This window comes from Penicillium longicatenatum (genome assembly GCF_028827895.1).
Source record: "Penicillium longicatenatum strain IBT 33135 chromosome Unknown contig_7_segment0_segment0, whole genome shotgun sequence".
Lineage (NCBI taxonomy): Eukaryota > Fungi > Ascomycota > Eurotiomycetes > Eurotiales > Aspergillaceae > Penicillium > Penicillium longicatenatum.
In genome coordinates, this window is record NW_026643124.1 from 3,496,068 (window position 1) to 3,519,526 (window position 23,459).

Consider the following 23,459-nt stretch of genomic DNA (forward strand, 5'->3'; position numbering starts at 1 on the left):
ATACAAGAATGGAAAGGGATATAATTGGGGTTGGTTCCATGGCGGTAACTGCATGAATTCCGAAATTGTATTATTAAACGAATTACAACGAATTTTGACAATAAAAGCGCAGTATAAATGTTGATACAAGTCTTCTAACCCCGGCGTCGTGTAGTGGGCGACTTCGAGTTTGACTTGGGCACCGCAGTGCTTTGGCCCGAGACGACCTGGTCCGCGGACTTGCGGGAGGCCTTCTGCTTGGGCGCGGGACTGTTCCAGTAGTAAACCATCTGGGCAGCCAGGATCACATTCAAAGTGAAGCCCGAAATGAATCCGTAAAGGATCAACTTGTCGTCGACTTCTTGAAGAGTGGTGAAAATGCGGGACAGGGATCCAACGAGGTAGTTGAAGATCTGAGCAGAAAACAAAGTCAGTCGCGTTAAAAAAGAAGTTATACTTCGGAGTGAAACATACCGCGAATGCGCTCAGTTGTCCAGTTCCGCCCTCGCGCCAGATGGTATAAATTTGAGGAGCCTTGCTAGCAACACTCAAAGCGCCAGCACCGGCCTGGAGGTAAGACATAGTTTGCGCATCGACAAGACTTTGATCGAAAAGCAGCGCGTAAACGCTAGCCGCGACGACAGCGACAAAGGCGGCGGCGGCAGCAGACCGGCCGGCGAAAGTCAGGACCAGGACGCTAACGGCGACATCCTGGATAGCGATAAGAGCTGATTCGCCGTATGTGGTGAAGGGAAACTGGTTGCGCACACCGTAGGAGAGGGTGATGAGCAGACTGGCAGTTTCCAGGGCGTACGAAATGAAGGAGACACCAGCGGAGGAGCGCGAGTTAATTAGCTTCAGGATCTGGGGGAGCTTGACCACCGCGCTGGCGCCGACAATTGCGAGCCCGAGCGCCTTGGAGACTGCAAGCGAGAGGCAGGCGGGGTCCTTGGTGAGGTCGAGATCGAGGAGAAGCGTGCGGTGGCAGTCCGCGCCGATCAATGAGATGATCAGGTCGTGGATGGGTTTAGGAACCAGTGCGATAATTTGACGGAGGTAGACCAAGATAGGTTCCATGTCGAAGGTTTTGCTCTGCAGGCTGGAGGCATCCATGGTGACAGTGGTAGAGGACAACGTGGTTGAAGGACGGAAGTGTTTGTGTTGACATTCCCGCGGGAGTAGATACAAAATGACATAATCAAGGCGCAGAAAAGCCGTCAATATCAACAAAGGATTTACAGCTCCAGGCCAATAATTTTGAGTGGATATAGAAGCATGTGATTTAAATTATGACTCTCTAGATCTCCAAAGCTTGATAGCAGAGCTATCAATGTATTTGATTTCAAGATGCGGGGACCCTGGTCTCTACAGGTGTCAGCTACAGGTTTTCTCGATATTATTGCACGAAAAGAGGCTAATGAAGCTTTACATACCTGTGGAAATGCCCATACCTAACTGTTCTATCTTTCGCCAAAATATTTTCGAATGCCTATTAATATAATAGCATCGTAGACACGGAACAGTACGGGGTAGATCATTGAAGCCGAACGAATTGCGGGTTTGGTCCGTGCCGCCGCCGGGGAAAGTTCGCATCGTTCCACTTTTCTCCCCTTCACCTCTCAAGGATCACAGACGCGCGCGCCATGATCCTGTTACGGTCCGCCCTTTTGAGGCCTATACCGGCTCAAGAGGCGGCTCTATGTTCGCGATGTCTGGTTCGATCGCGAACTCATACCCCCTCAGCGATTCGGGGGTTTCTATCGTCCTCGAACCGGCGAACGGGCATCATGGCGAACCAAACCACCTCGCCCCTCCAAAAGACCTACTTCTCACCTAATAGACTTTACGACGGCTCAAATACCACCGGCGGCTTGCTTTCATCATTCGCATCCTCAAATGCCAAGAGCCAGTCCAATCCCTCCAACTCGCAGTCGCCGAATGCTTCCGCAACTCCGAACAGCTCGTCCGAGACAGCCACGCCAATTGCGCCTGATACTGCTCAAAGTGAGCTGCCACATCGACGGAGGAAAAGATTGAAGGAGGAGGGATCAAATAATGCTCAACCAGAACAACAAATTCCACTTGATGCGTCGGCGCAATTGTCGAACATGTCGGCCTCTCTCCCCACTACTTCTCTTCGCCGCAAATTCGCTGCATACCTCGCCCTGACGAAACCTCGACTCTCCTTCCTGATCGTCCTTACCACTACATCTGCATACGGAATGTACCCTATCTCGTCATTGCTCGCCCTCGACCCAGCCATGACCGAACTCCCAACTCTCTCGACCTCAACCTTGACCTTGATCTACTTGACCGTAGGAACATTCCTCTCGTGTTGCAGTGCCAACACTTTGAACATGATGGCCGAGCCGAAGTATGATGCACTCATGTCTCGGACACGGAATCGCCCACTTGTCCGCGGGCTGGTCTCGCGCCGTGGTGCTATGCTCTTTGCTATTGGTACCGCAGTTGTCGGTCTTGGACTTCTGTACGTCGGAACCAACCCCACAACAACAGCGTTGTCTGCGGCAAATATCTTCTTGTATGCATTCGTGTACACGCCGTTGAAGCGTATTCATGTTATCAACACATGGGTCGGAGCAGTGGTCGGTGGCATCCCGCCGCTGATGGGCTGGATTGCCGCGCAAAACCAAGTAGCTACAACAGGGCATGACTCATGGCGAGACATGCTGTTTAGTGAAGAAAGCATCGGTGGATGGTTGCTCGGTGGTATCTTGTTTGCCTGGCAGTTCCCCCACTTCAATGCCCTCTCACACCTCATTCGGGACGAGTACAAGGGCGCGGGCTACAGGATGCTTGCCTGGGTAAACCCGGCTATGAATACTCGTGTTGCATTGCGGTATTCTGTGCTGATGTTCCCTATCTCCATCGGTCTATGGTGGGTCGGTGTGGTTGGCCACGGCTTCTTGGTTGGAAGCACCGTAGCTAATGGTTGGCTGGTCCGTGAAGCCTACCACTTCTGGAAACATCAAGGTGCACAGGGCACTGCCCGTGGTCTCTTCTGGGCTAGTATTTGGCAGTTGCCTATTCTACTTGTTGGTGGATTAGTCACAAAGAAGGGCCTTTGGGATGGTGTCTGGCGCAACATCTTTGGGCAGCCAGAGGAGGAAGATGAGGAATATTTGTATTACGAAGATGAGGAGGAAGCTTTTGGAACTGACTCTAAGTCACAAGATTCTTCCGTCCCATCATCGAACAGGAGCACCGCTCTGCCTACTGCATGAGACTTCATAACCAGTTTTCAAGTATAGATTGTTGGAAAATTGGTATAGACATGCCTTTCCACAGGTTCCTTTTGTTTCCTTTCTGAATTGTCTGGTTCAGCTTTATACAGCGGTCGGGAGTGGCGTTTTTTTGTTTCCATTTTCTTCTTGTATAACATGTCCATATGGAGCCAATTGAATTACCTCCAATCTCATAAAGATTATAAACCCCTTGCCTACAGACTGCAATGTAGATGTACAATCGCCGTTGAAAAAGTGGAGACGTGAGTTCGAAGTGATCAGCAACTAGCTATGACTAAATCAGAAATGGGCGTTTTCAATTGGTAGTCAGACCATACTACTTGCCTTGAAGAAAGACATTGGTAACTTGGACGACAAGATTGCAGAACTTGGAATTTCCACACAATTCAATATATTGATAGGAGATAGTGACCGGGTATCTAAATATATGGTACACGTATAGTACAAAGCTGCCAGCAAATGTAAAGGACAAATGCAACCAAATGCTCAGTATATCAAACACCTCGCATCTACTTCCGCAACTGCAAGTGATATGTCTCCAACGCTTGAGCCGTCATAGGACTAGGCGCCCGAACCATAGCATCATCACCACCCTTACCAGTCTTAGGAAAAGCAATCACATCCCGCACAGACTCCTTACCCAGCATGACAGCAACCAGGCGATCGAATCCCAGCGCCAAACCAGCATGGGGCGGACAGCCCGCGCGCAGAGCATCAAGCAGATGCGAGAAGTCCCCGAGACGCTCGGCTGGCATCTGCAGAATATCACGGAAGATGAACTCCTGCACAGCAGCGTCGTGGATACGTCGACTACCGCCACCAAGCTCGACGCCGTTGACGACGAGATCGTAGTGGTCTGCGACCGCTTTGGAGGGGTCTGTCAGGAGGAGATCCACGTCGGCAGCGGTCTTGGGTGCGGTGAAAGGGTGGTGGGTGGATGAAAGGCCGGCTGCACCACCTTGGCCAGGCTCTGTGTCGGATGAAGGGGAGAAGAGAGGGAAATCTACGACCCACATGAAGTCGAAGCCGGTAGGAGCGGGCTTGAAGCCTGATGAGACAGCGAAGGCATGGAGAGCGCGTCGGAGGTCACCGATTGGTGTAGAGCCGCCAGAGAAGGGGGCGCGAGGACGGGCTTGCAGGATAATTAGGTCGCCGTGGTCCGGATCCAGAAGTTCTTCGACTTGCTCGGCGGCTTCGAAGCCGAAAGGCTGTAGGCCGCAGAGTGGCTGCTTGCCATTATATACGAAGACACCTGGCCCACCGTCGGGGTTGTTGTTAAATGGAGCACCTGCTGGGGAGTCGAGGAACTGGCTGATAAACTGGTGTGTTTCGGCTGGGTTGTTTTCGTTGCCCTCGAGCTTGAAGGCCTCGACAATTGGGTCATTCAAGTCCGAAATCTTGCCAACAAGGTCAACGGGTAGCAAGTGGTCAATTTTAATAATTTCCATGCCGTATCTGGTGTCTGGCTTGTCAGATCCATAGCGGGCCATGACCTCTTGGTATGAAACTCTGCGGAAAGGGCCCTCCGGGGCAGGGTCTGTCATCAGAGTGGACCAGAGGCGTCGAATAACTCCTTCAACTGTACGCATCACATCTTCGCCCTTCGCGAATGACATCTCGAGATCTAGCTATATCAAAAATCAATAAAAATTCCACAGTCGGTCCTGGCTGTCAAACATACCTGGGTGAATTCAGGCTGACGATCCGCGCGAAGATCCTCATCCCGGAAACAGCGCGCGAACTGGAAGTATCGGGGCAATCCGCTAGCCATCAGAATCTGCTTATACTGCTGCGGGCTTTGAGGCAAGGCATAAGCCAATCCAGCCCGGCGAGTGGGAACCAAGAATTCGCGGGCACCCTCTGGCGTGGACTTAAACAGCAACGGAGTCTCAATCTCTGTGAATGGCGGCTGGGTCTGCTCCAACTCCTGCTTGCAGATATTATGGGCCTGAGCGCGGAACCTCAGCGCATCACGTAACTGTGCATCCGAACGGAGCTGAAGGTACCGGTGCTCGGGCGAAAATACTGTCTCCGGCGTCATGATAATCTCTTTGGGGAAATCATTTAGAGAATGAATCTCTTCCAATGCAAGCTCCCAGGTATCCTCAGCAGGTTTATCTCCCTCAGTAGGCTTTGCCTTCTTCTTTTGGACTGTCCCGCGCACTGCGACGGGGCTGTGAACGTTGAGCGATTTGAGCTGTTCGAAGGCCTCGTTCTTGGCAAATGCAACAACCTGCAAGCTGTGTTTCATTGTCGGATCCGTCAGACGGACAAAGGAGAGCTTCTTTGAAAGATCTGATCTATGGCCTAGGTATCCATGCAGGACGACTTCGGTGTTGGGCTCGGCCTGCGAGAAGAACGATTCGAAGTCATGGGTAGCAGGAGGAAATTCAACTACGAAGTAAAGCATTATATTAGCAATTGATCGGCTTTAAATAATGACATGCATTTATAACCAACCCGCTTTCTTATAGGCCTCCAAGAAGCTAGGAAGCTCCGACTGTTGCTCTCGGAGACAAGTCGGACGGTGGAAACGCCGCGACGCCGCAAGGGATCGTACACATGGTATTGGCCGAGAGCCCCGAATCAAAGAGGAAATCGTAAAGCTCGAGCGAAGCCGCAATGGCAGGACGCCCGCACTCAACATGATGTATGAACAATATGCGTAAACTGTCGATGATTGTCTGACGATTAAACGGCAGAAAAAGAACCGCGGAACCCGCCCGCCCAAAGCAGACTAGCGCGGGTGGTTTTCATATAATTGCGGGTCAACACCGCTTTTTTTTTTCCTTCTTTCTTCATCCTTCCAAGTTTTATACTCGTGAGTCTACCTGCTTTCCAATCTTGATTGAATTTTTGAAACTGACCCTTTATACAGAATGATGAAAGCCTAGTGTGTTCTATATGATATATCTCAACTCTCTGAGGCTTGTGGCTCTCCTTCTCTTTTGAGGGCCTAAGGGCTGCAAGACTCGGGAGAAGGGAGAGTGAAATCTGCGTTCGGCATACCACCTTGTTAAACCAACGGACGCGATGAAGGCATCTCTGATCCTTATCAACTTGAAGGTGTAATTCTATTGGCAAGACGCCGTAGATAGGATACGATGTGTGCAAAGAGGAGACAAATGGGTCGTGAAAAGGCTGTTTCTTGGGTGGAAGGTTACTTTCATGCTACGGCAGGTTGAGAACTGGAAATCCAAGGGCGCTTTTATGACAATGTGCTCGTTCTCTTGACCTCTTGCATACGAATAATACATAGTCACAATGAAAGAAATATAATAATAAATTATTCACACTTCGAAAGCCATTCTATATCACATGTAACAACCTTGGAACCTGAAATAAAAACACAAGGAAAGCGTCGCTTCTTTCTCTAGCCAAAAATCATCTTTTCTAGAACGGCCTTCTCGCCGCTGTTCTCCACCAGACTCTTGAACACTCCGTTCTCAATGCCCATCAATTCCTGGGGTGAAGCAAACTCGACTGCTTTGCCAGCATCCAGCACTAGAATCCGATCAAAGTCTGCAATGGTGCTCAAACGATGCGCAATGACCAGCAGGGTAGTCGCATTGCGGCCAAATTCAGCTCGAATAGATTGCTGAATCAGTGCATCGGTCTCCATGTCCACCGCCGAGGTAGCCTCATCTAGGACCATGATCTTGGGGCGAGCGACAATGGCACGGGCGAGACAGAGGAGCTGCCGCTGACCCTGTGAGAGATTGAGACCGCCCTCCGAGATAGGTGCTGACAATGACGAGAAGACATTCGAATTGTTTGCTTGGACCGTGACAGTAGCGGTGTCCGGCGTAGAGCTGCCTGATGCATTCTGGGAGGTAAGAGTCGCCTCATTATCCGACGAAGAAACCAGGTGAACACGAGCTAGGGCATCGTTCAGTTCAGTGTCACTGTACTCATCGAAGGGATCCAGATTGGTTCGCACTGTGCCAGAGAAGAGGACAGGATCTTGGGGAATGATAGCAAGTCGGCTGCGGAGATCGTGCAGCTTGATCTTGGAAACATCCAGACCATCGATGGAGATCATGCCCCGGCGGGCCTCGAGGAAGCGGAAGAGCGCCAAGGTGAGAGATGATTTACCGGCACCTGTACGACCAACCACACCCACTCGCTGGTTCTTTTCGACGGTGAAACTGAGCCCGTTGAGTACAGGTGGAAGATCAGGTGCATAGCCCACAACTAGGTCATCAACCTCCAGGCGTCCCTCGGTAGGCCAAGCAGCAGGTGCATCCACACCACCTTGATTCTCAAGCTCGATATTGGAGTACTCAATCACTCGTTCAGTAGCGTTCATGTTAAGCTCAATGTTGGAGTATTGTCGCAGCGCAAATGCAATTGCCGTATTGCATTGCAAGGCAAAACTCAAAGCAAAACCTGCCATGGAGGCCGACATGCCAGGAAGAGAGATTACCAGTGCTGCAGTGAGAGTCGAAAAGACCGCACCAACAACGTTCATGCGAATTCCCAGCCAGCGGTTGAACAGCCATACCGTCCACCAAGACTGAGCATGGGCATTGATCTTGCTGTACATGATATCCATGAAAGCGCCACTCTTGCTGAAGGCGCGAATGGTAACTAATCCAGCCAAGCTAGATCCAAACTGCTCCAAGACGGGACTCTTCGCGGTACTTTCTAGGCGCTTGGCTTCACGAGCACCAGTGAGGAAGGTCAAAGACAGCTTGAGGCAGATCAGAAGAAGACCAGCCGCAAGTATAAGAACAAGCGGAGAGACAAGGATGCCTGCAAGGATAATGCCAAATACTTCCAATGTCTCTGCCAATAGGAAACCCATTTCGTAGCCCAATCGCGAATCGATAACGTGGAAGTCTCCCGTGAATCTGTTAAGGATTCGGCCCAACGGGACGGTATCCAGCCAGCGCAGCGGAGCACGCAACACAGCAAAAACCAGAGAGTCAAACAGGTTTCTCGAGGCGCGAATGCTTGCGGATAGGATAAAAAAGTATCGAAAAGTTCCGATCAAACATGCCACAACGGAGATCCCCATGTAGATACCGAGGTACATGCCGAGTTGGCCATCACTCTGTCTTGTAGTAGCCATATTAGGCTGCATCATAGAGTATTGAAGCATTGCTTGGTTTGTCTCGGGATTGGCATGCGTGTTGGCGGATGAGCCAGTCCAGACGCTGATCCACCATGACTATAGTCCGATAGTTAGCAATTTTCAACTGCAGTAGGTGCATTTTGGATCTTCAAACTTACACGTCCAACCATCAATATGGCATAGGCAACGTAGATGGAGACTGTCAAAACCCAGGCAAGAGGACGGCCACCCATGCCGAAATAAGTTTTGTACACAGCGAGTCGAACGGACCCCTTTTCTTTTGTCTCGTCTTTGATGAATTTTTTGGGAGTATCTTTAGTTGGTGCAGTGGAGTTTCCATTGGTTGCGTCGCTTTGGCGTTGGTGTGGCGTGTTCGAGATGACCTTTTGAAGTGTCCCTCCATCAACATCATTTGCGTCTTTTTGATCGTCAGGAATTTTTTTGTCCAGTTCTTCTGCAGCTTGCTCCTCGCGAAGAATGTCATCCAGGTGGTTGGATTTCCGAAGGTCATCAATTGTGCCAGCGTATTTCACACGGCCATTCTCCAAGAGCACAGAATAATCTGTCAGGGGAAGACAAAGGGCAACGTGATGAGTAACCAGAACACGTGTGCGACCTCGACCAAGTTCGCCTGTCAGGGCGTGTTCGTAGACATGTCGACCAGTGTGTGCATCCAGAGCACTGAAAATGTCATCCATGATGAGAATGCCAGCCCTAGAGTACAACGCACGGGCGAACGACACACGCCAGCGTTGACCACCACTGAGATTGACACCATTCGCACCAATATCAGTCAGTTCACCATCAGGGAGCATCTCCAAATCTTTTTCCAGAGCACATGCAAATAGCACTTTTCGGTAACGTGACTCATTATACGGTAATCCAAATAGAATGTTCTCTTTGATAGTTGCATTTTCAATCCAAGGGATCTGGGCAACATACGCAATCGCATCGTCGATGATCCAGTTTGCACTTGTAGCCAAGTGATCGAAGCGATCTTTTAGGGCGGGTGGAACAGGCACTGTCACATTACCTTCCAAAACATCACATTCTCCCAGGATGGAAGCCAGAAGGAGACTCTTTCCAGATCCAGTACGACCAGATATCACACTAAGACCCTTTTTGGGCAAGTTGAAATTCAGATCACGCAGGAGGAATCGCTCCTCATCTTCTTCTTTCTCTCCAGGGTGATGTTCTGCGGGCCATGCCACCGAGGCATCTTCAAAGGAGATACTTTCTCCAGGGACAGTGTTGACGACTTTCTCCGAGGCGGTCATGTACTCGTCAATACGGTCCGCACTGACAATAGCTTCTAGGAGGTTGGTGATGATCTCCGGTAAAATGGCGAGTGCCATCTCCAGAGAACCGAAAACAGACATGGCTGTGAAAGCAACCGAGGCAGATAGTTCGCCGTGGATAATGGCGTAGACTGTCAAGGATACGCATGAGAAAGCAATAGGACCAAGAATCCAAATAGCCATGAGGAATACATCATAGTAGAAGGAAATCCACAGTGCCCCCAGCTCGTTCTCTCGGACCAGTCCGATCTTCTTCTGCCATTGTCCCTCCAAGGCAGAGAATTTCACTTGGCGAATACCCTGGAGGACCTCAGTCACAATGGCCATTTTCTGATCCCGAAGTTTCATGAGTTTGTCTTGCGCGCTTGTGTATCGCTTTGTTACAGCAATATTGATCGGCGCAATCAGAATAGCAACCGAGAGGCCCGCCAGAGCGCTTTGCCATCCGAGAACTCGGATCAGGAAAGCGCATCCAATGAGGAGCTTGAAAGTTGCACTTGGAATCAAGTAGAGAAAAGAGGTGACATCGGAAATACGGCGGGCATCCACGGCAGCAAGGTTGACAATACTCTGGCGACTCTTCTTCATGTCTTCCTCCTCATCCTCCTCCTCTTTCTTGTCTTCAGGTAGTAAGGCCTTCGCAGAAGCTTGTGCATCTTCATTTTCCTTGGACTTTTTGGCATCCTTGGCATCCTTTCGGCGCATCGATTTGGCGAACACAAGAGCCGTGAGTTCCGCGTAAATGGGAATCCCGAGCCTGGAACAAACAGACCAGAAGAGCCATGCCTCGATGAATGAGAACAGGGCCATGAAGAATCCTAGCGCGATGACCCAAACCCATGATCGTTGAGGAGACCATCCCTCAGTTCCCCGACCCTCTAGGGAGTCAAGGATATTGAAAAGCGCAACTTGCGGGCCAAATGTAAGGAACGCCATGATCGAAACCATACAAAGCTGGATCACGAAAATGCGCCAGTGCGCCATCATAAGCCCCTTCCAAATTTTTTTATTTCCTTTCGCGCGTTCAAAGTTCTCGCGCAAACGGTGTGCACGCTTGTCAGCTGGCATCTTGGGCAAATCGGTCAACTCCAGATTTTTCTTTTTGATAGTGAAGTTAAGCATATCAGAAGCCCACACGAAGGAGTAGAGGCCAGCAGTTGAAACAGTCTGCTCTTGATCTACAGCCTGACCCTCGAAGTAGACATTTGGGCGACGCGGTAGAAGAATACTGAATATAGCGCGCAGCAAAGCACTGCCGATGTTCGCGCCGACGAGGCCAACCCAGATACGGTTCTGGAGAAGAGAAAATTGAGAAACCCATGCTTGTTGGATTTGAAAGGCCGCTACTGCGATAGAGATAATGCTTCCGGCGAAGGCGAATTGACCCAGTCGATATCGGGTGGTTGGACGCGGTTCGGCGAAGAAGGCAATGCCTTGGATTGAGAGCAAGACCTATATGGAAACGCATGTTAAGTATGGTTACTTTTTTCTTTTCTTCTTTTTATTGTTCCGGGTATCAAGCGGGCATGAACGTGATTGGCGCATTGTTGTACTAACCCAAATTGCAAATTGTAGCCAATTAGCCAGCGGATCATTCAGATCGCTGCTTATAGTTGTAAGAATTGACAGAGCCAATGAGGTTGACAGACCAGTTAACGAGAATAGTGCGATGGAGACACGCTGCCATTTATCTGAAAAGGCGCGCAGAGACTCCTCAGTCGCCTCGCCATCTTCATCGCGGTAAGCAGTAATGGCTAGACTAGCTTCATCATATTGGCGCCGGAGAATGCGATCGGCAATGCTCTTAATAGCTTTGACACTATCAAGACCGACCAATCCCAGGGCGACCGAGCCCGTCACAATAGAAGTGTTAGGGAACATACCTCATAGCATGAGGAAGGAAAGCAAAAAAAGAAAGAAAAGAGCGTAAAAAGAGAAGCATAATAATGAAACGCTCTGCTTATCTTCAATCCGACAGAATAGTCATAGCGCAGTCGCCATCCACTAAGGTCGCATCCACGCAATCGAGCGGGGAAGGTCAGTGCTGACAGTTGTGCTCTTCATGAGCCATCCTGAGTCAATCCTCTGTTTTCCCTGTATCCATTCGTGGTCTAGGCATTGCCTCGTAATGCTTGAATGTGGTCCCCTATTCACCTCATGACTCCAGTACATGTCGCCAAGCCCGTGCTCTGAGGATAAAAGAACGGTGTAGGGTATAAGCAACATTATCATTGGCTGATTCAATGACTCACGGCTCCAGCGGCTTGCATGGTACATGATCGGAGCTCCGTGGGAGCGGGCACCTATTCAGGCTTGGGAAAGCCGAGAGTGGGGCGAACTCTAGTATCGCCGATAACAGCCTCGAATGGTGGAAATTGCACTCGAGTTTTGTTTTCCGGTCATTTGAGAGATTGAGCCCCTTCATCGTATTTTTAGCAGTTGAGAGGCTCCATTGTTATTGGACCCACTGGACATTCGCAGTCTCACTGAAAGCCCCGGAGTCTCGATCTCCAGGGCCATGTTCAGGATCATTAGAGAACCCTCAACCAATCACATTGAAAATATATGCCGGTGACCTAGTATCTGTCCATAGATCCGTGTCAAAACCTAAGTCAAGAAATTGACTCGGGGCTCATGGGGTAAATCCGGCAATCTACTAGTGCGGGGACCCCAAAGAAGTGGATGATCACTTACAATGCAGAGCCTTTCACTGCACCCCAGCAGCCATGAAACGTTTTTTCGATGAAGAAAGAGATTTTGTAGGTTGAAAGCGGGATACTGGTCCACATGCGCCCGTGGTCAAAGCAAAGAACCGCAACGGTCTCTGAGTTTGCATAATGTCTTAGCTGATCGACAGTGACCATGCCAAGTCTTCAAAAGTAAACATTCATTGGAATGCATGAGAACTATTCGAAGCTTAAGATGATATATTATTTGAGAGTGACGATTCTTCAAGCTCCGTGGCTATGTCTCGCGCTCCACTGGAGGGTTACGGCCTTTCTAAATCATATAACGCTCCCACGCCAGGTCTCTATGTCACCAATCCGCTGTCCTTCCGGGGTCATATTAGTCTATGTATTCTATGTCTACAGCCCATATGCTCCAAGATTATATTCAAACACCACAAAGACTCTCTATGACTATTTTAATATTCCATGCTCATTAGCAATGCAGATGGCTTGATTCCATCCTCCTTGTCATCCCAAGGTCCATGGTTCTCTTAGAACTCTGGAAGACTGGATGTTTCATTCTTTACAAGTTTTATCTAGCTTTGAGTCTTTGATCTTTGTCTCCTGTTCTGGACGTTCTTTCTAGTCTATTTAGCATGACTTGAGTCGACTGAGGTTCTCAGTTATAAAATGCTCTCGAGGATGTCTAATGGTATCAATCACAAAAACACTGGCTCACACCATCGTAACAACTTTGGACAAGAATCATAATCCAACCTGAAAGTTTGAACCCTATTCTTCTCATTTTGGTCAAAATGGCAGAGGGTGCTGTTTTGAAGTATGGCGAGCGCCAAGTTCGGGGAATCTTCCGAATGAATTGGATGCTCAAACCGGTGACTGCTCTTCTGTGCAAGATTGAACAGTCCACACTTGTGATAAACGATCTCCCGTGGTATGAGTCGGGAAAAGACGACCTCTCTAACGGTACCATGAACACGATGGAGCTATTTGGTATCCCATTCAGGGATGACTACCATGCTTTGATAGCATGGTCATCCAATTCTACCCCAAATTTTGCAGATCAAAGTTTTTTCCAAGGGATCTTTTCAGATGGCCTTATAGTCATCGAGAAGATGTTCAGAGAGAAGGCTGGGGCTCATATATCCGACGTAGCTTTGGCAATGTACCGGCATAGCTATGACATAGATAATTTGAAACAGATTGTTATCTGTGACATCGTCAATGTTGACACCGTTGAGTTCTTCCAGGAGGATCTGTACATAGGAAAAAACAATCTTGATTACAGTGGAAATGCAGGTGTTCAGAATTGGCCACACCCCACGCCAGAATACTTAGCTCTACTAGCAACTGAAATCTGCTCGGTGGGGGTGAATATAGTCCTTGGGGCGTGGCCTCGTGGCACTCACTATATTGCCAACATCCAGACCTCTGTGGGAGGCCGGCCCGGGGACTCGAAGATCAACATCCTGATGGAGGTTGCCAAAATACCCACAGACCTGACCAAGATGCCTCAGTTGGCTAAGGAGACCAAAGCTGCCCTGCTCGAAGCTATGGACATGGACCCTCATGTCTTGGACTCTGGGTCGAGCAAGGGTACAGAATCGGGCCAGACTTCAGTGTCGGGCAAGAATTCGGAGTCGAGTAAGGGCAAAGCATCTAAGAAACGCAAGTCAGAAGAATCAGAGGAATTGGAAGGATCGGAGACATCAGCAAAAAAGAAGAAGACAGAAGTGTCCAAGAAACGTAAGGCAGAAGGATCGGAGGTAGAGGTAGGGGGTGGAGCCAAAAAGAAGAAGGCAGGTGAGCCTCGGAAATCAGGAAGAATCGCCAAGAAGGAAGTAGAGAAGGCAGAAAATGAGGCAGGATATGATTCACAAATGGAGGTGGATGAGGGAGACGAAATGGATGTGGATGAAGAGCAGACGCCGGCGAAGCCAGCCAAAAAGAAGACGCCAAGAAGAGCTCCAGTGCCGAAAAGAGGTCGCGGTAGGTAAAGGCAAACAGAGAGGGAGCGGAGAGCATGGAAGCCGGGAAATGGCCAACGTGAGTCTGATAGACCACACTGCGAGCCATTGCAAAACGGCTTCTTCTTTATATACGTCTATGATTTCAATGTTCAAGTTGTTTCAGTTATGTCCAGATTTCTAGCTAAATTTATCTTACTTCGCGAAGTCTTTTCTCTATGAACCTAGTACTTCTAATTCAGAACAGGTCGCCATCCTCGCCTGGGCACAAATCCTTCCACCTTCTCATCATCGAGGACATCTTTCCCCAAACGGCCCGTCACGATACTCCTCTCGACTTCCGGACCACGCACATAAAACGAGTCGAAACCGCGCATTGTGTTCACCTTGTCGAGACTTCGAATCCATAATCTCTTCTTCGATGCCGACAATGGTGTCCCGATCGCGTTGGATTGGTTGCTTGGCTCGAAACCAGAACTGGCTCGGTCCAAGCTGAGATACCAACGACGTTGGTGAATCGAACCGATTGTATTTGTGGAGCCAGGGTATGCATTGTTCAACTGAATTTGAAAATCGATATCATTATCAGAATGGGTTGCTTCTGCATTTTCGGGTTCTGGTGGTTCTGCAGCTGACTCTTGCGCCGACGCTGATGAAGGCTCAATATCAGAATCAGACGTGGAAGGTGCTCTTGGTGCCGTGCGTATGGAGTTGACAGGTTTCCTACGACGCTTCGGCCCATTTCGAATTGGCCTTGCATAATCGGTAGTTTTATCCATTCGCAACATGATAGTGTAGTCCTTCGGCAAGCGGGTTCCATGGAGTCGAAGCCGGATTTTGCGCTATTTATAATTAGCAAATCATGACCAAGTAAGAAACAACTGATACAAACATTTTTAAACGCTTCATGAAGCTTGGTACTATCCGAAGCAAAGTCTTGCGACGACTTCGCATCATCAGACTCTTCGGATCTCGAATCATCCGTCTCGGGCAGGGATTTATCTGCATAATATGGCAGGACTTCGTACTCTCCTGTATCCCAGATAATCATACTTCCAGTCTTTACGGATGCAGTTTCGATGAGATGGTTCTGGGCTATGTATCAGTCCACGCAACAAGTTCATCCACAGCAGGTGATGACGTACCCACAAACAGTGAATTCGAGTCTCCGTTGCATTTCGGTTTAGCCGTTGGCTATTCGGATCGCCAGGTAGCCCATACATGATTGACCAGCTCACGGAGCTTGTTTTTGAAATTTGCAGTCGCAGATCGTAGTGGGGACCAGCGACGGGGTGGTCGTGCTGGTGTATCACAAAGTGGCGTCCTTCTGGATGCTCATTGCGTTGGTACAGATCGACCCATTCTGCGATAGGAAGATGAGGCATTGATTGAGATGTCAAAGTGGGTCGCATAAATTGATGCAGCTTTGTAGAGAATATGCCAAGATGGTCCTCGACTTCGATCTCACCTGCCTCGATGGCAGCAAGGTTGTGCTCATAATTAGGCGAAGGCTTTCCAGAAGCTTCGACGGCTTGAAACTGAGCTTTGCGTTTTCTTTGCGGGGGAGAAACTGGAGCTCTAAGACTGTATAGGGAAGGCGCTGGTTGCGGACTTGACTGTCGTTGTGCCAGAGTATCGGTATCGACGTCTGAACTCGCCGCGCGTTTCATATTTGAAGATCTGTAAACGAGCCTAACGGACCTCGACTAGACAAGATACTGCACATTAATTCTTCGACCAAATCGCTACGTAATACATACCATGTTTAATGAATGAGAAAGCGAATGTGCATGTGTACAAGACAGGGATCGTTGATTGATTGACATTCCGAGGATTGAGTGCATAGATTAGTCATCTACAGTAGTTTGCAACTGGATTTTTTGATGGCAATTATCCAAGTTTCTTTTGAAATGCATGGTATCAAAACAAATTAAAGAAAAATTGCTCATGGGCTAACGATAATGGGTATCGATAAAACAAAATTCCGTTGGTGGCGATCATTCGGATGGTTGCCTCTCATGCTTCCGCGGGCTCCTAATGGCTATGGAGGCTCCCCTGCACACTCTGGGGGTTATGGAAAATATCCTTTGGATCAACCTTGGCCTTGATCTTCTGAAGCCTCTCAAGGTTCGATCCCCAGTAAGCCTTTTGTGGATCTTTCATGTATGGATCGACATATCCGGGATATGCCCCGTATGCTCCAGGTCGAGAAGAAGTGATCACATCGTTTAATCCATTAAGAAACATCTTGGTGGTAGAACTGACAGGACCAACCAAGCTGACTGCATAGGATTGCATCCACATGAAAGCTTCTCGATGGGCATAAGCAGTGGCATTTGCGGCGTGGTCATTCACAGCACCACCCTCCAAGTCGAAAATAACAAACCATGCGACAGTGTCCTTTTTCGCACTGGCAATATACTTAAACATAGCATCAACTCCCTCATCTGTTATGCGATTTTCAGGCGTGAAGGGCAGCGATTTGGCGTAAAACGCCGCTGGGGTGCCACCCATGGCTGCGATGATGAGGTCCTCAGCCTTGCTGGTAAGCATGCCAAGCCAGTCCGTCAAGTACAAGATGGAGCCACGATTTCTGATTGGAAAATGCTCTTCCAGTCCGAAGGCATTGAATTCCTCTTTGGACCCGAAAAATGTGCCAGATAGCAAGGCGCCACCTTGAAAAAGCACAAGTTCACTGGAAAATTTCCGAGAGAGGTTTTTGGTTGCAATGAGATGTTGCCAATCTTTAAAGAGCTGCGCTCTCTCAGCAAAATCACCAAAATTGATTTCGTATGTGTATTGAACGGCTTCCGATGGTGCTTCATGGGTGTGAAGCTTGAACTCCGTGACAATTCCGAAACTTGCTGCCGCACCTTTTATGGCAAAGAAGATATCTTGATTCTGCGTCTTGGAAGCTCTCACCACGCTGGCATTTGCGAGAACAACCTCAACCTCCTCGACGTGATCAAGAGCCGTACCCCATTCGCGAGACATCTGGCCTAGGCCGCCAATGGTGAAATGACCACCCATGCCGACCTGAGGACAGCTTCCATGAGCGACGGCCCTTCTACCTGCATGATAGAGACGGTTGTGAAGATCTCCAAGCAGTGTACCGGAGCCAACGGTCGCAATGTGAGTCTCTTGGTCAACGGAGAAATGCTGAATGTTTTTCAGATGAACAACTACTGCACCATCATTCCCTCCAAGGCCTGCAACACAATTGCGAGTCAGTCTTGTCATTAAATTCACTAGATAAGACGCACCATAGTTGGCGTAGCTGTGGCCTCCACTGACAGCCTGAACCTTGATGTCGTGATTTGCTGCACACTTGACAATTTCAGCGACTTGCTCCGTAGTTTGCGGATAAGTGATGGCGGTAGGGACCACGGGATAATCCAAATTGTAGGGATGAATTTTTGAGGCAAACATAAAGTCGCCTTGGAAAGCGAGCAAATTGGAATTGTTCCCCACGGCCGAGAGCAAGCAGTCGTGAACGACTGAGCTATGGGGAACACCCATACTGTAGAGTGGAGCAAGCTGTGGATGACGAGATGAATGTGCAGGTTCACATTAGTGGAGATGTAAGGAATGGAATAAAAGAAAGGATGCAATATAAAGATACTTTGGGTTTGAAACGTTGCAAGGGATTGGTTGGGAGAGGAAAGAATGCAGGTCCCAGCAGTCCACAGGAATGAGCGATTTTTGGGAAAGCACCTTCCATTGCTATAAGTGCATTGGATCGCTCAGTTCCATTTTTGTTGTACGATTTCTGATACACCGCAATACAAAGCAGTCAATCTTCCATCCTCCGAGCAATGCGCCCTTGAACTGATTGTGTACTCTACGCAAACCAGCCAAACAATGAATCGCAAAACCCTTCTCAGTACTCAACTCGAGAAATACCCACTCTTGAGAAGCTATCTCAGGGATCTGGTTATGTGTCTCAAAAGACGTGTTTGCGCACTCTAATCTCGTATCAGTGTGGATATTGCCCGGGGGCTACTCAAGGGGGAAGGTTCGATGGTCTGGCTCTGCTGTTATGTCACATCCAAAGCCGCCAAAAGAATACATCTGATGACGAAAATGGCCTTGCCGTTGTCCTGACTTAAAATAGCATTCACACATTCTCTCCTGGTGACGCTGGCCATGCTCAGTCACAGCATCCATCGTTATCGGGTCTTCCCAAAATCAAGGACAGGCCTAGCTACGAGGCATACATAACGCGTGTGTTCAATATGGGAGACGCCTAGATCTTCCTCGGCACGGCCCTGATCTTGCATGCCCCGAGCTGCAAGGTCTGTCACAATCGCGCCGCAATCGGGCGCTCTTTTCATTCTGTCAGGCAACAGGTAAAACCGCCAATTCGGCTCCAACTCAACCTCCGCATCAGTGAGCGGCTGTAGAAGCACCGTTCGATCATTGTTCAAGACGCACGTAAAATGCAGCCAGTCGCAAGATTCACGAGTTGGTGGACCTAAAGTCTGGGGTAGTATAGGGTTTTGGTGTGGAGATGAGGGGCATGAAGGGTGACAGGAGTATGTTACCATTGAAGTTCCTTGGAGGGGACGCCATCAAGGCCGGACGGCATTGTCTGCTGGTTTCAAGTAAAAGAATTCCAGCCCTATCAGAGTGATGTGGATTACTAGTCCGAGGCACAAGGCAGGCGCGCTTTTTCTCGATAAAATGAGTTCGGCAAAGAGGGATCAAATCAGAGAAAGGATCATCGGTGATTCGCACATTGTCCACCCCCATTCCCTCAAGATCTCGTGTTCAGAGACCTAGCACTATCAATCTATACTCCACCGAGCCCACTCCATGGCTTCTCTAGTATTCACCAATTAGGTGAATTGAGTAAACAACAAACAATCGAATCCTGTCTTGATGCAAATCTCTTACGTGGGAATTGTTCAGGCTTAACATACCGTGTGAGGGGCGAGTCTCCAATCTCAGGAAAGCGCGACAGGCCTTCGATAGTGCGCCGATCACCTTAGCGTACTCCACTTGGCGTAAGAACAACGCTCGGTTATTGGCCACACCTTTTCGGGGTTCAGGAACAGAAAAGCAATCATACAAGAGGGCCGGATCGGTCCGGTCGGCATCTCCTCTGACAGCAGTACTACTGATGGATGATGTCGTACAGAGACTGAGTGTCTCAGCCAGGTATTGTCTGTGAATGCCAAGAGTACCATGATTGGAGCCGGAAGATGAGCTGAGCTGCGGTGAGAAGCCTCCAGTCCCGCTTTTCGGTCACGGCTCAGCTTGAGTGGACATTCTCCATAAGAATGATACCAAATCTGACCAAATACGATATCTGATCGACAAAATCTCCAAATGCCCCATCCGAATATCTTCTGGTTGGTCTAAAGGGGTCTTGGCGGGTATCCAGCTATAATACACCGATTCACTAGCTTCAATCAGCACAAGATCTGAACCCTTAGCCAGGCCAAAAGATAATTTACTTAAGTAACTGGCTGAATCCCCCCGGATCGTCGTGGTACACTTACTACGCTTCAATTTCTCTACCAACATGAAGTTTACCACAGCCCTTGCGGTGCTCAGCACCCTGGCCGCACCTATCACTGCACTGCCTCATGTAAAAGGGGCCTCTGGTGATGTATGATTACTTCCTACCTTCTCTACTTCCATTCAGCGAGGATCTAACGAGATTTGTACACAGTACAAAATTCCCGAGCGCTGCTACCCAGACCCTTGCAAAGGAATCACCTCAACAAACACTACTTACGTTTGTGGAGACTACCGCCTTGGACCCGTCACAACGCCAAAGAAATTCCCTCTCCATAACGAGCTACGAACCTACGAGCGATTCGGCAACTTATGCCCAGTGCAATTCTTGGAAAAATGGGCTGGGTCCACAAACTCATCCGATTCATATGAATATCCTCCCAAGAATGGCTTTGTTGTCACCCATGCCGGTGCTGCCATCCTAGGCAACACCACTCTTCCTGTTGGACAGAAGCTCGATCGCTTTGGCTCCGAGTACGGATCTTTCTTGGCTCCTTTGGGCGCGCCCTACATAGAGCGTTCACTGCCTCCTAGCAACCTTAACACATTTGATGGTGATTACCCGTACAACTACTATGTGTACCAGGTGACGAAGAGTTTTGAGGTGGGACTGGGACCTATTGCTCCGTGGTTTGAGCAGCCGGGGATGGGTACGCAGTTACTGTCGTACAAGAGTGTTAAGGAGTTGTTGGCTGGTGGTTATCTGCGCAGATTGTCGCCCGAGGAGTATGATGACAAGTCTGAATATTCTAATAATTACACAACAGGACCTTCTGCATCGGCATAAATAGGCTTGGTAATATTGAGCAACTGGCAGAGAGATAGACTCTTGGGGCAATAATTCTTTTCTCAAATAGGTACGCTGGGAATTAGGTGAATGTATTTGATTGGTGGCTAGCGAATGATAGAAAAAGACAGTAAATATTGGACTGCGTGTTTCCAGCAATTCAGCAATTAATTAATACTGTTGCTCAAATAGCACACTCGATCAATAAGAGATGGTATCCTTGATTAATAGATGTGCAAATGAAGGTTGTAAATTTATCTATACTAAGTTGAAGACCATCTCAAGGGTGGACCACATATAATGCTGGTTCACGTCCGCATTCTTTTCATTTTCTAGAAGTACGGTGACGCGATTGGGGCGCGGTCCAGACGATCAAGGCGCCACAACCGCTTGCGGGCGATGAGAAAGCTGTGAATGGCCAATTGCTCGGAATTAAGTAGCTGGAGCCGCAAGTAGTGCCAGCAGCAGTTAGTAGCAATTACTGATTAGATCAATCAAACTAGGGGCAGAGCAAATGGGCGGGCCAATCAGGAATGCGGGCGGAGACTTGTCGGAAGTTAAATAGAGATGGCCAATGCAGGAAATAGAGTAGTTCTCGGAATTAATAAAAGAACCTTCCGAGGTCCATGCGAACCTGTCTCACATCATGCAAGGGATACCTGTCTTACCTTCAGCTTGATTGAGCCTTGCAGGTGCGGAGTTTTCATGCCAAGATTCTGAAGAGAGGAACTCAGAAAGAGCAAACATTGGCATTGGCATTACCAGTCCGAAGTCAAATGTATTTATAGTGGATAGCGCTACTTCAACATCCCTGACACCGCAGAGTAGATACTAAGTAATGATCCATTTCTAGGCCTTGATTTTCAGGCTGAACGTCGATCATGTCCGTGCGTTGCTACAGGATCACGAAGGCTGGGCGCTTTACGAAGTACGTAAGTATTCGGCGAGCAAGCCCAGGGTGCTCCCGGAGCCCCGAGTAGTCATTCATTGAACGCTGTCTGCGCCTCATAAAGCGGCAGCACACCAATCGAGAAATTCGCTACCTTAGCCTCACATCCGGTATGAGCAATGGCCATATACGCCAGAGCAGGATATTTGGAATATTGGGATCGACAGCTGCATTGTAGATGATTGCATACTTCTCGTGGATGACCAAGCCCGGATTGAAATAGATCTACCTTTGCCTTCGGGCATTAAACAATATCCAAGGATACCTGTGCAAGACCCCTGTCTCCACGCGCTCCTGTGTAACCAGGGATAAAACAAGCCTCGAACCTTCAATCCCGTCATTGGAATCTGGCCTAGGATTAGCCGAATACCTCGAATTCAATCCAAGGTTCCAATCCCCTTTTCTTCAGATCCACATCGGGGATGCGGGTTCCTGATCGGGGACCACATGATGGTCCCCGGATCGGGCAATTCCATCGATGTCGCCAGAATAATGAGGCAAGCAATCGTTTTCAGCTTTTACTCCTATTGTATATCCTGCCATACACTCTGGTCAAACTGTTGACAGTCTATCGTTTTTCGTTGCCCAATTGGGGATATTGACGACATCCCATATCCATGACATCAACCTCCCAACTTCCCGTCAAAGTCTATTCTCAACCCACTACTCTCCTCCGACACGCATCATGTTCACGCCGATTCATACAACGCTGGGTGCTTTGCTGCTCTACCAGGGCTCTTCGGGGCTGCTCTTTCACAATGGTGCTGTCTTTGGTATCTCGTCTCTAGTCTCGGGGTCTATACTTCACCCGAGCAAGGATAATGTGCCTATTGTAGCGGGTTTGGTGTCCAGTATCGTCCCTGTGTGGATGATGGCTCCCTCGCTCATCCCCAATTACCCTATTGCACCTAATTCCTTGACCTCTGTGGCTGCAACATTCGGCGTAGGTGTTCTGCTGGGCTGGGGAACAAAGGTAACTATTTTTTCTTTGACGAATGGTGATCACGAACACTGACGGTTGTTGCTTTGTTTTTTCAGAATGGCCGCGGCTGTACCTCAGGACATATGCTCTGTGGCTTATCACGCTTGTCTCCTCGTTCGTTGATTGCGACGGCTCTATTTTTCACCACGGCACTGATCACGGCCAATTTCATTGGGGGATCTGGCATCCCATCGTGTGAGATGGGTCCTTGCTATACTCCCATTTACCCATCGGCAGCAGAGCTGGCTTTCATGTCTGGTGCTTTGATCTTATCTAGCATTACAAATTTCTTTGTTGTGCCGAAAGTATTTACACGGTCCGAGGAATCAAGAACATTGTTTTCTTATCTTGCCGGACTGGAGTTTGGGCTAGGACTGTTGATATCTGGGATGGCCGATTCTGCTAAGGTTCTGAGATTTTTTGCCTTTCTCACGGATTTTACTCGCTTTGATCCTTCCTTAGCACTGATCATTGTGTTTGGCATCGGTCCATCGATGGTGACCTATTTGTCTAACAGCCCCGGTCAGACAAGTAACAAAGAAAAATCACAGACAAAGCCTACGCTCGCTGAAAAATGGAGACTTCCCGCAGCCACGGCGGCTGATATTGACTGGCGATTCGTTGCAGGTGCGGTGGCATTTGGAATTGCTTGGGGCCTGAGGGGAGTGTGTCCTGGGCCGGCAATCTTGCGTGCAATTTTCCAGCCTACTTGGGGACTTGCAACGATGGGCGGGTACATGCTTGGAAACATGTTCTAGATGGGCATTGGAAAGATAAGTACGGTGAGATGATGGTGTATAGAATAATTGTTCCAAGGCTGGGGTGTATCTAATAATAACGATGATATGCGTAATGCGTAGGCTGCATGGCCGAAATAAAAATTACAAGTCTCTTCAATCATCAACTGTGTACGAGAATCAGCGTGATTCATGCGAGGCGTGAGA

At 48.9% G+C, this 23,459-nt stretch overlaps 9 protein-coding genes across 9 annotated transcripts; 4 read left to right on the forward strand and 5 right to left on the reverse strand.

Annotated features, from left to right (window-relative positions):
• Positions 1-134: 134 nt before the first annotated feature.
• N7484_011558 (putative monosaccharide-P-dolichol utilization protein) lies at positions 135-1,092 on the reverse strand (the record flags this gene model as incomplete). The annotated part of the gene is made up of 2 exons (XM_057121945.1): positions 135-392; positions 454-1,092. The coding sequence occupies 2 exons, from the start codon at positions 1,090-1,092 to the stop codon at positions 135-137; spliced, it is 897 nt and encodes a 298-aa protein (XP_056967699.1).
• A 530-nt stretch (positions 1,093-1,622) lies between these two features.
• On the forward strand, positions 1,623-3,224 carry cox10 (protoheme IX farnesyltransferase; the record flags this gene model as incomplete). Its single annotated transcript, XM_057121946.1, has 1 exon — positions 1,623-3,224. The coding sequence occupies one exon, from the start codon at positions 1,623-1,625 to the stop codon at positions 3,222-3,224; it is 1,602 nt and encodes a 533-aa protein (XP_056967700.1).
• A 530-nt stretch (positions 3,225-3,754) lies between these two features.
• Positions 3,755-5,892, reverse strand: N7484_011560 (aspartate--tRNA ligase MSD1; the record flags this gene model as incomplete). The annotated part of the gene is made up of 3 exons (XM_057121947.1): positions 3,755-4,873; positions 4,927-5,639; positions 5,706-5,892. The coding sequence occupies 3 exons, from the start codon at positions 5,890-5,892 to the stop codon at positions 3,755-3,757; spliced, it is 2,019 nt and encodes a 672-aa protein (XP_056967701.1).
• A 726-nt stretch (positions 5,893-6,618) lies between these two features.
• Positions 6,619-11,501, reverse strand: N7484_011561 (putative ABC bile acid transporter; the record flags this gene model as incomplete). Its single annotated transcript, XM_057121948.1, has 3 exons — positions 6,619-8,418; positions 8,481-11,072; positions 11,178-11,501. The coding sequence occupies 3 exons, from the start codon at positions 11,499-11,501 to the stop codon at positions 6,619-6,621; spliced, it is 4,716 nt and encodes a 1,571-aa protein (XP_056967702.1).
• Positions 11,502-13,104: 1,603 nt separating this feature from the next.
• N7484_011562 (uncharacterized protein) lies at positions 13,105-14,304 on the forward strand (the record flags this gene model as incomplete). The annotated part of the gene is made up of 1 exon (XM_057121949.1): positions 13,105-14,304. The coding sequence occupies one exon, from the start codon at positions 13,105-13,107 to the stop codon at positions 14,302-14,304; it is 1,200 nt and encodes a 399-aa protein (XP_056967703.1).
• Positions 14,305-14,507: 203 nt separating this feature from the next.
• N7484_011563 (uncharacterized protein) lies at positions 14,508-15,944 on the reverse strand (the record flags this gene model as incomplete). Its single annotated transcript, XM_057121950.1, has 3 exons — positions 14,508-15,116; positions 15,167-15,364; positions 15,420-15,944. The coding sequence occupies 3 exons, from the start codon at positions 15,942-15,944 to the stop codon at positions 14,508-14,510; spliced, it is 1,332 nt and encodes a 443-aa protein (XP_056967704.1).
• Positions 15,945-16,308: 364 nt separating this feature from the next.
• Positions 16,309-17,793, reverse strand: N7484_011564 (FAD-dependent oxidoreductase; the record flags this gene model as incomplete). Its single annotated transcript, XM_057121951.1, has 2 exons — positions 16,309-17,483; positions 17,538-17,793. The coding sequence occupies 2 exons, from the start codon at positions 17,791-17,793 to the stop codon at positions 16,309-16,311; spliced, it is 1,431 nt and encodes a 476-aa protein (XP_056967705.1).
• A 2,008-nt stretch (positions 17,794-19,801) lies between these two features.
• On the forward strand, positions 19,802-20,584 carry N7484_011565 (TNT domain-containing protein; the record flags this gene model as incomplete). The annotated part of the gene is made up of 2 exons (XM_057121952.1): positions 19,802-19,888; positions 19,952-20,584. 2 exons carry the CDS (start codon positions 19,802-19,804, stop codon positions 20,582-20,584), a joined length of 720 nt encoding a protein of 239 aa, XP_056967706.1.
• A 1,634-nt stretch (positions 20,585-22,218) lies between these two features.
• On the forward strand, positions 22,219-23,273 carry N7484_011566 (YeeE/YedE family protein; the record flags this gene model as incomplete). Its single annotated transcript, XM_057121953.1, has 2 exons — positions 22,219-22,506; positions 22,572-23,273. The coding sequence occupies 2 exons, from the start codon at positions 22,219-22,221 to the stop codon at positions 23,271-23,273; spliced, it is 990 nt and encodes a 329-aa protein (XP_056967707.1).
• Positions 23,274-23,459: the final 186 nt, after the last annotated feature.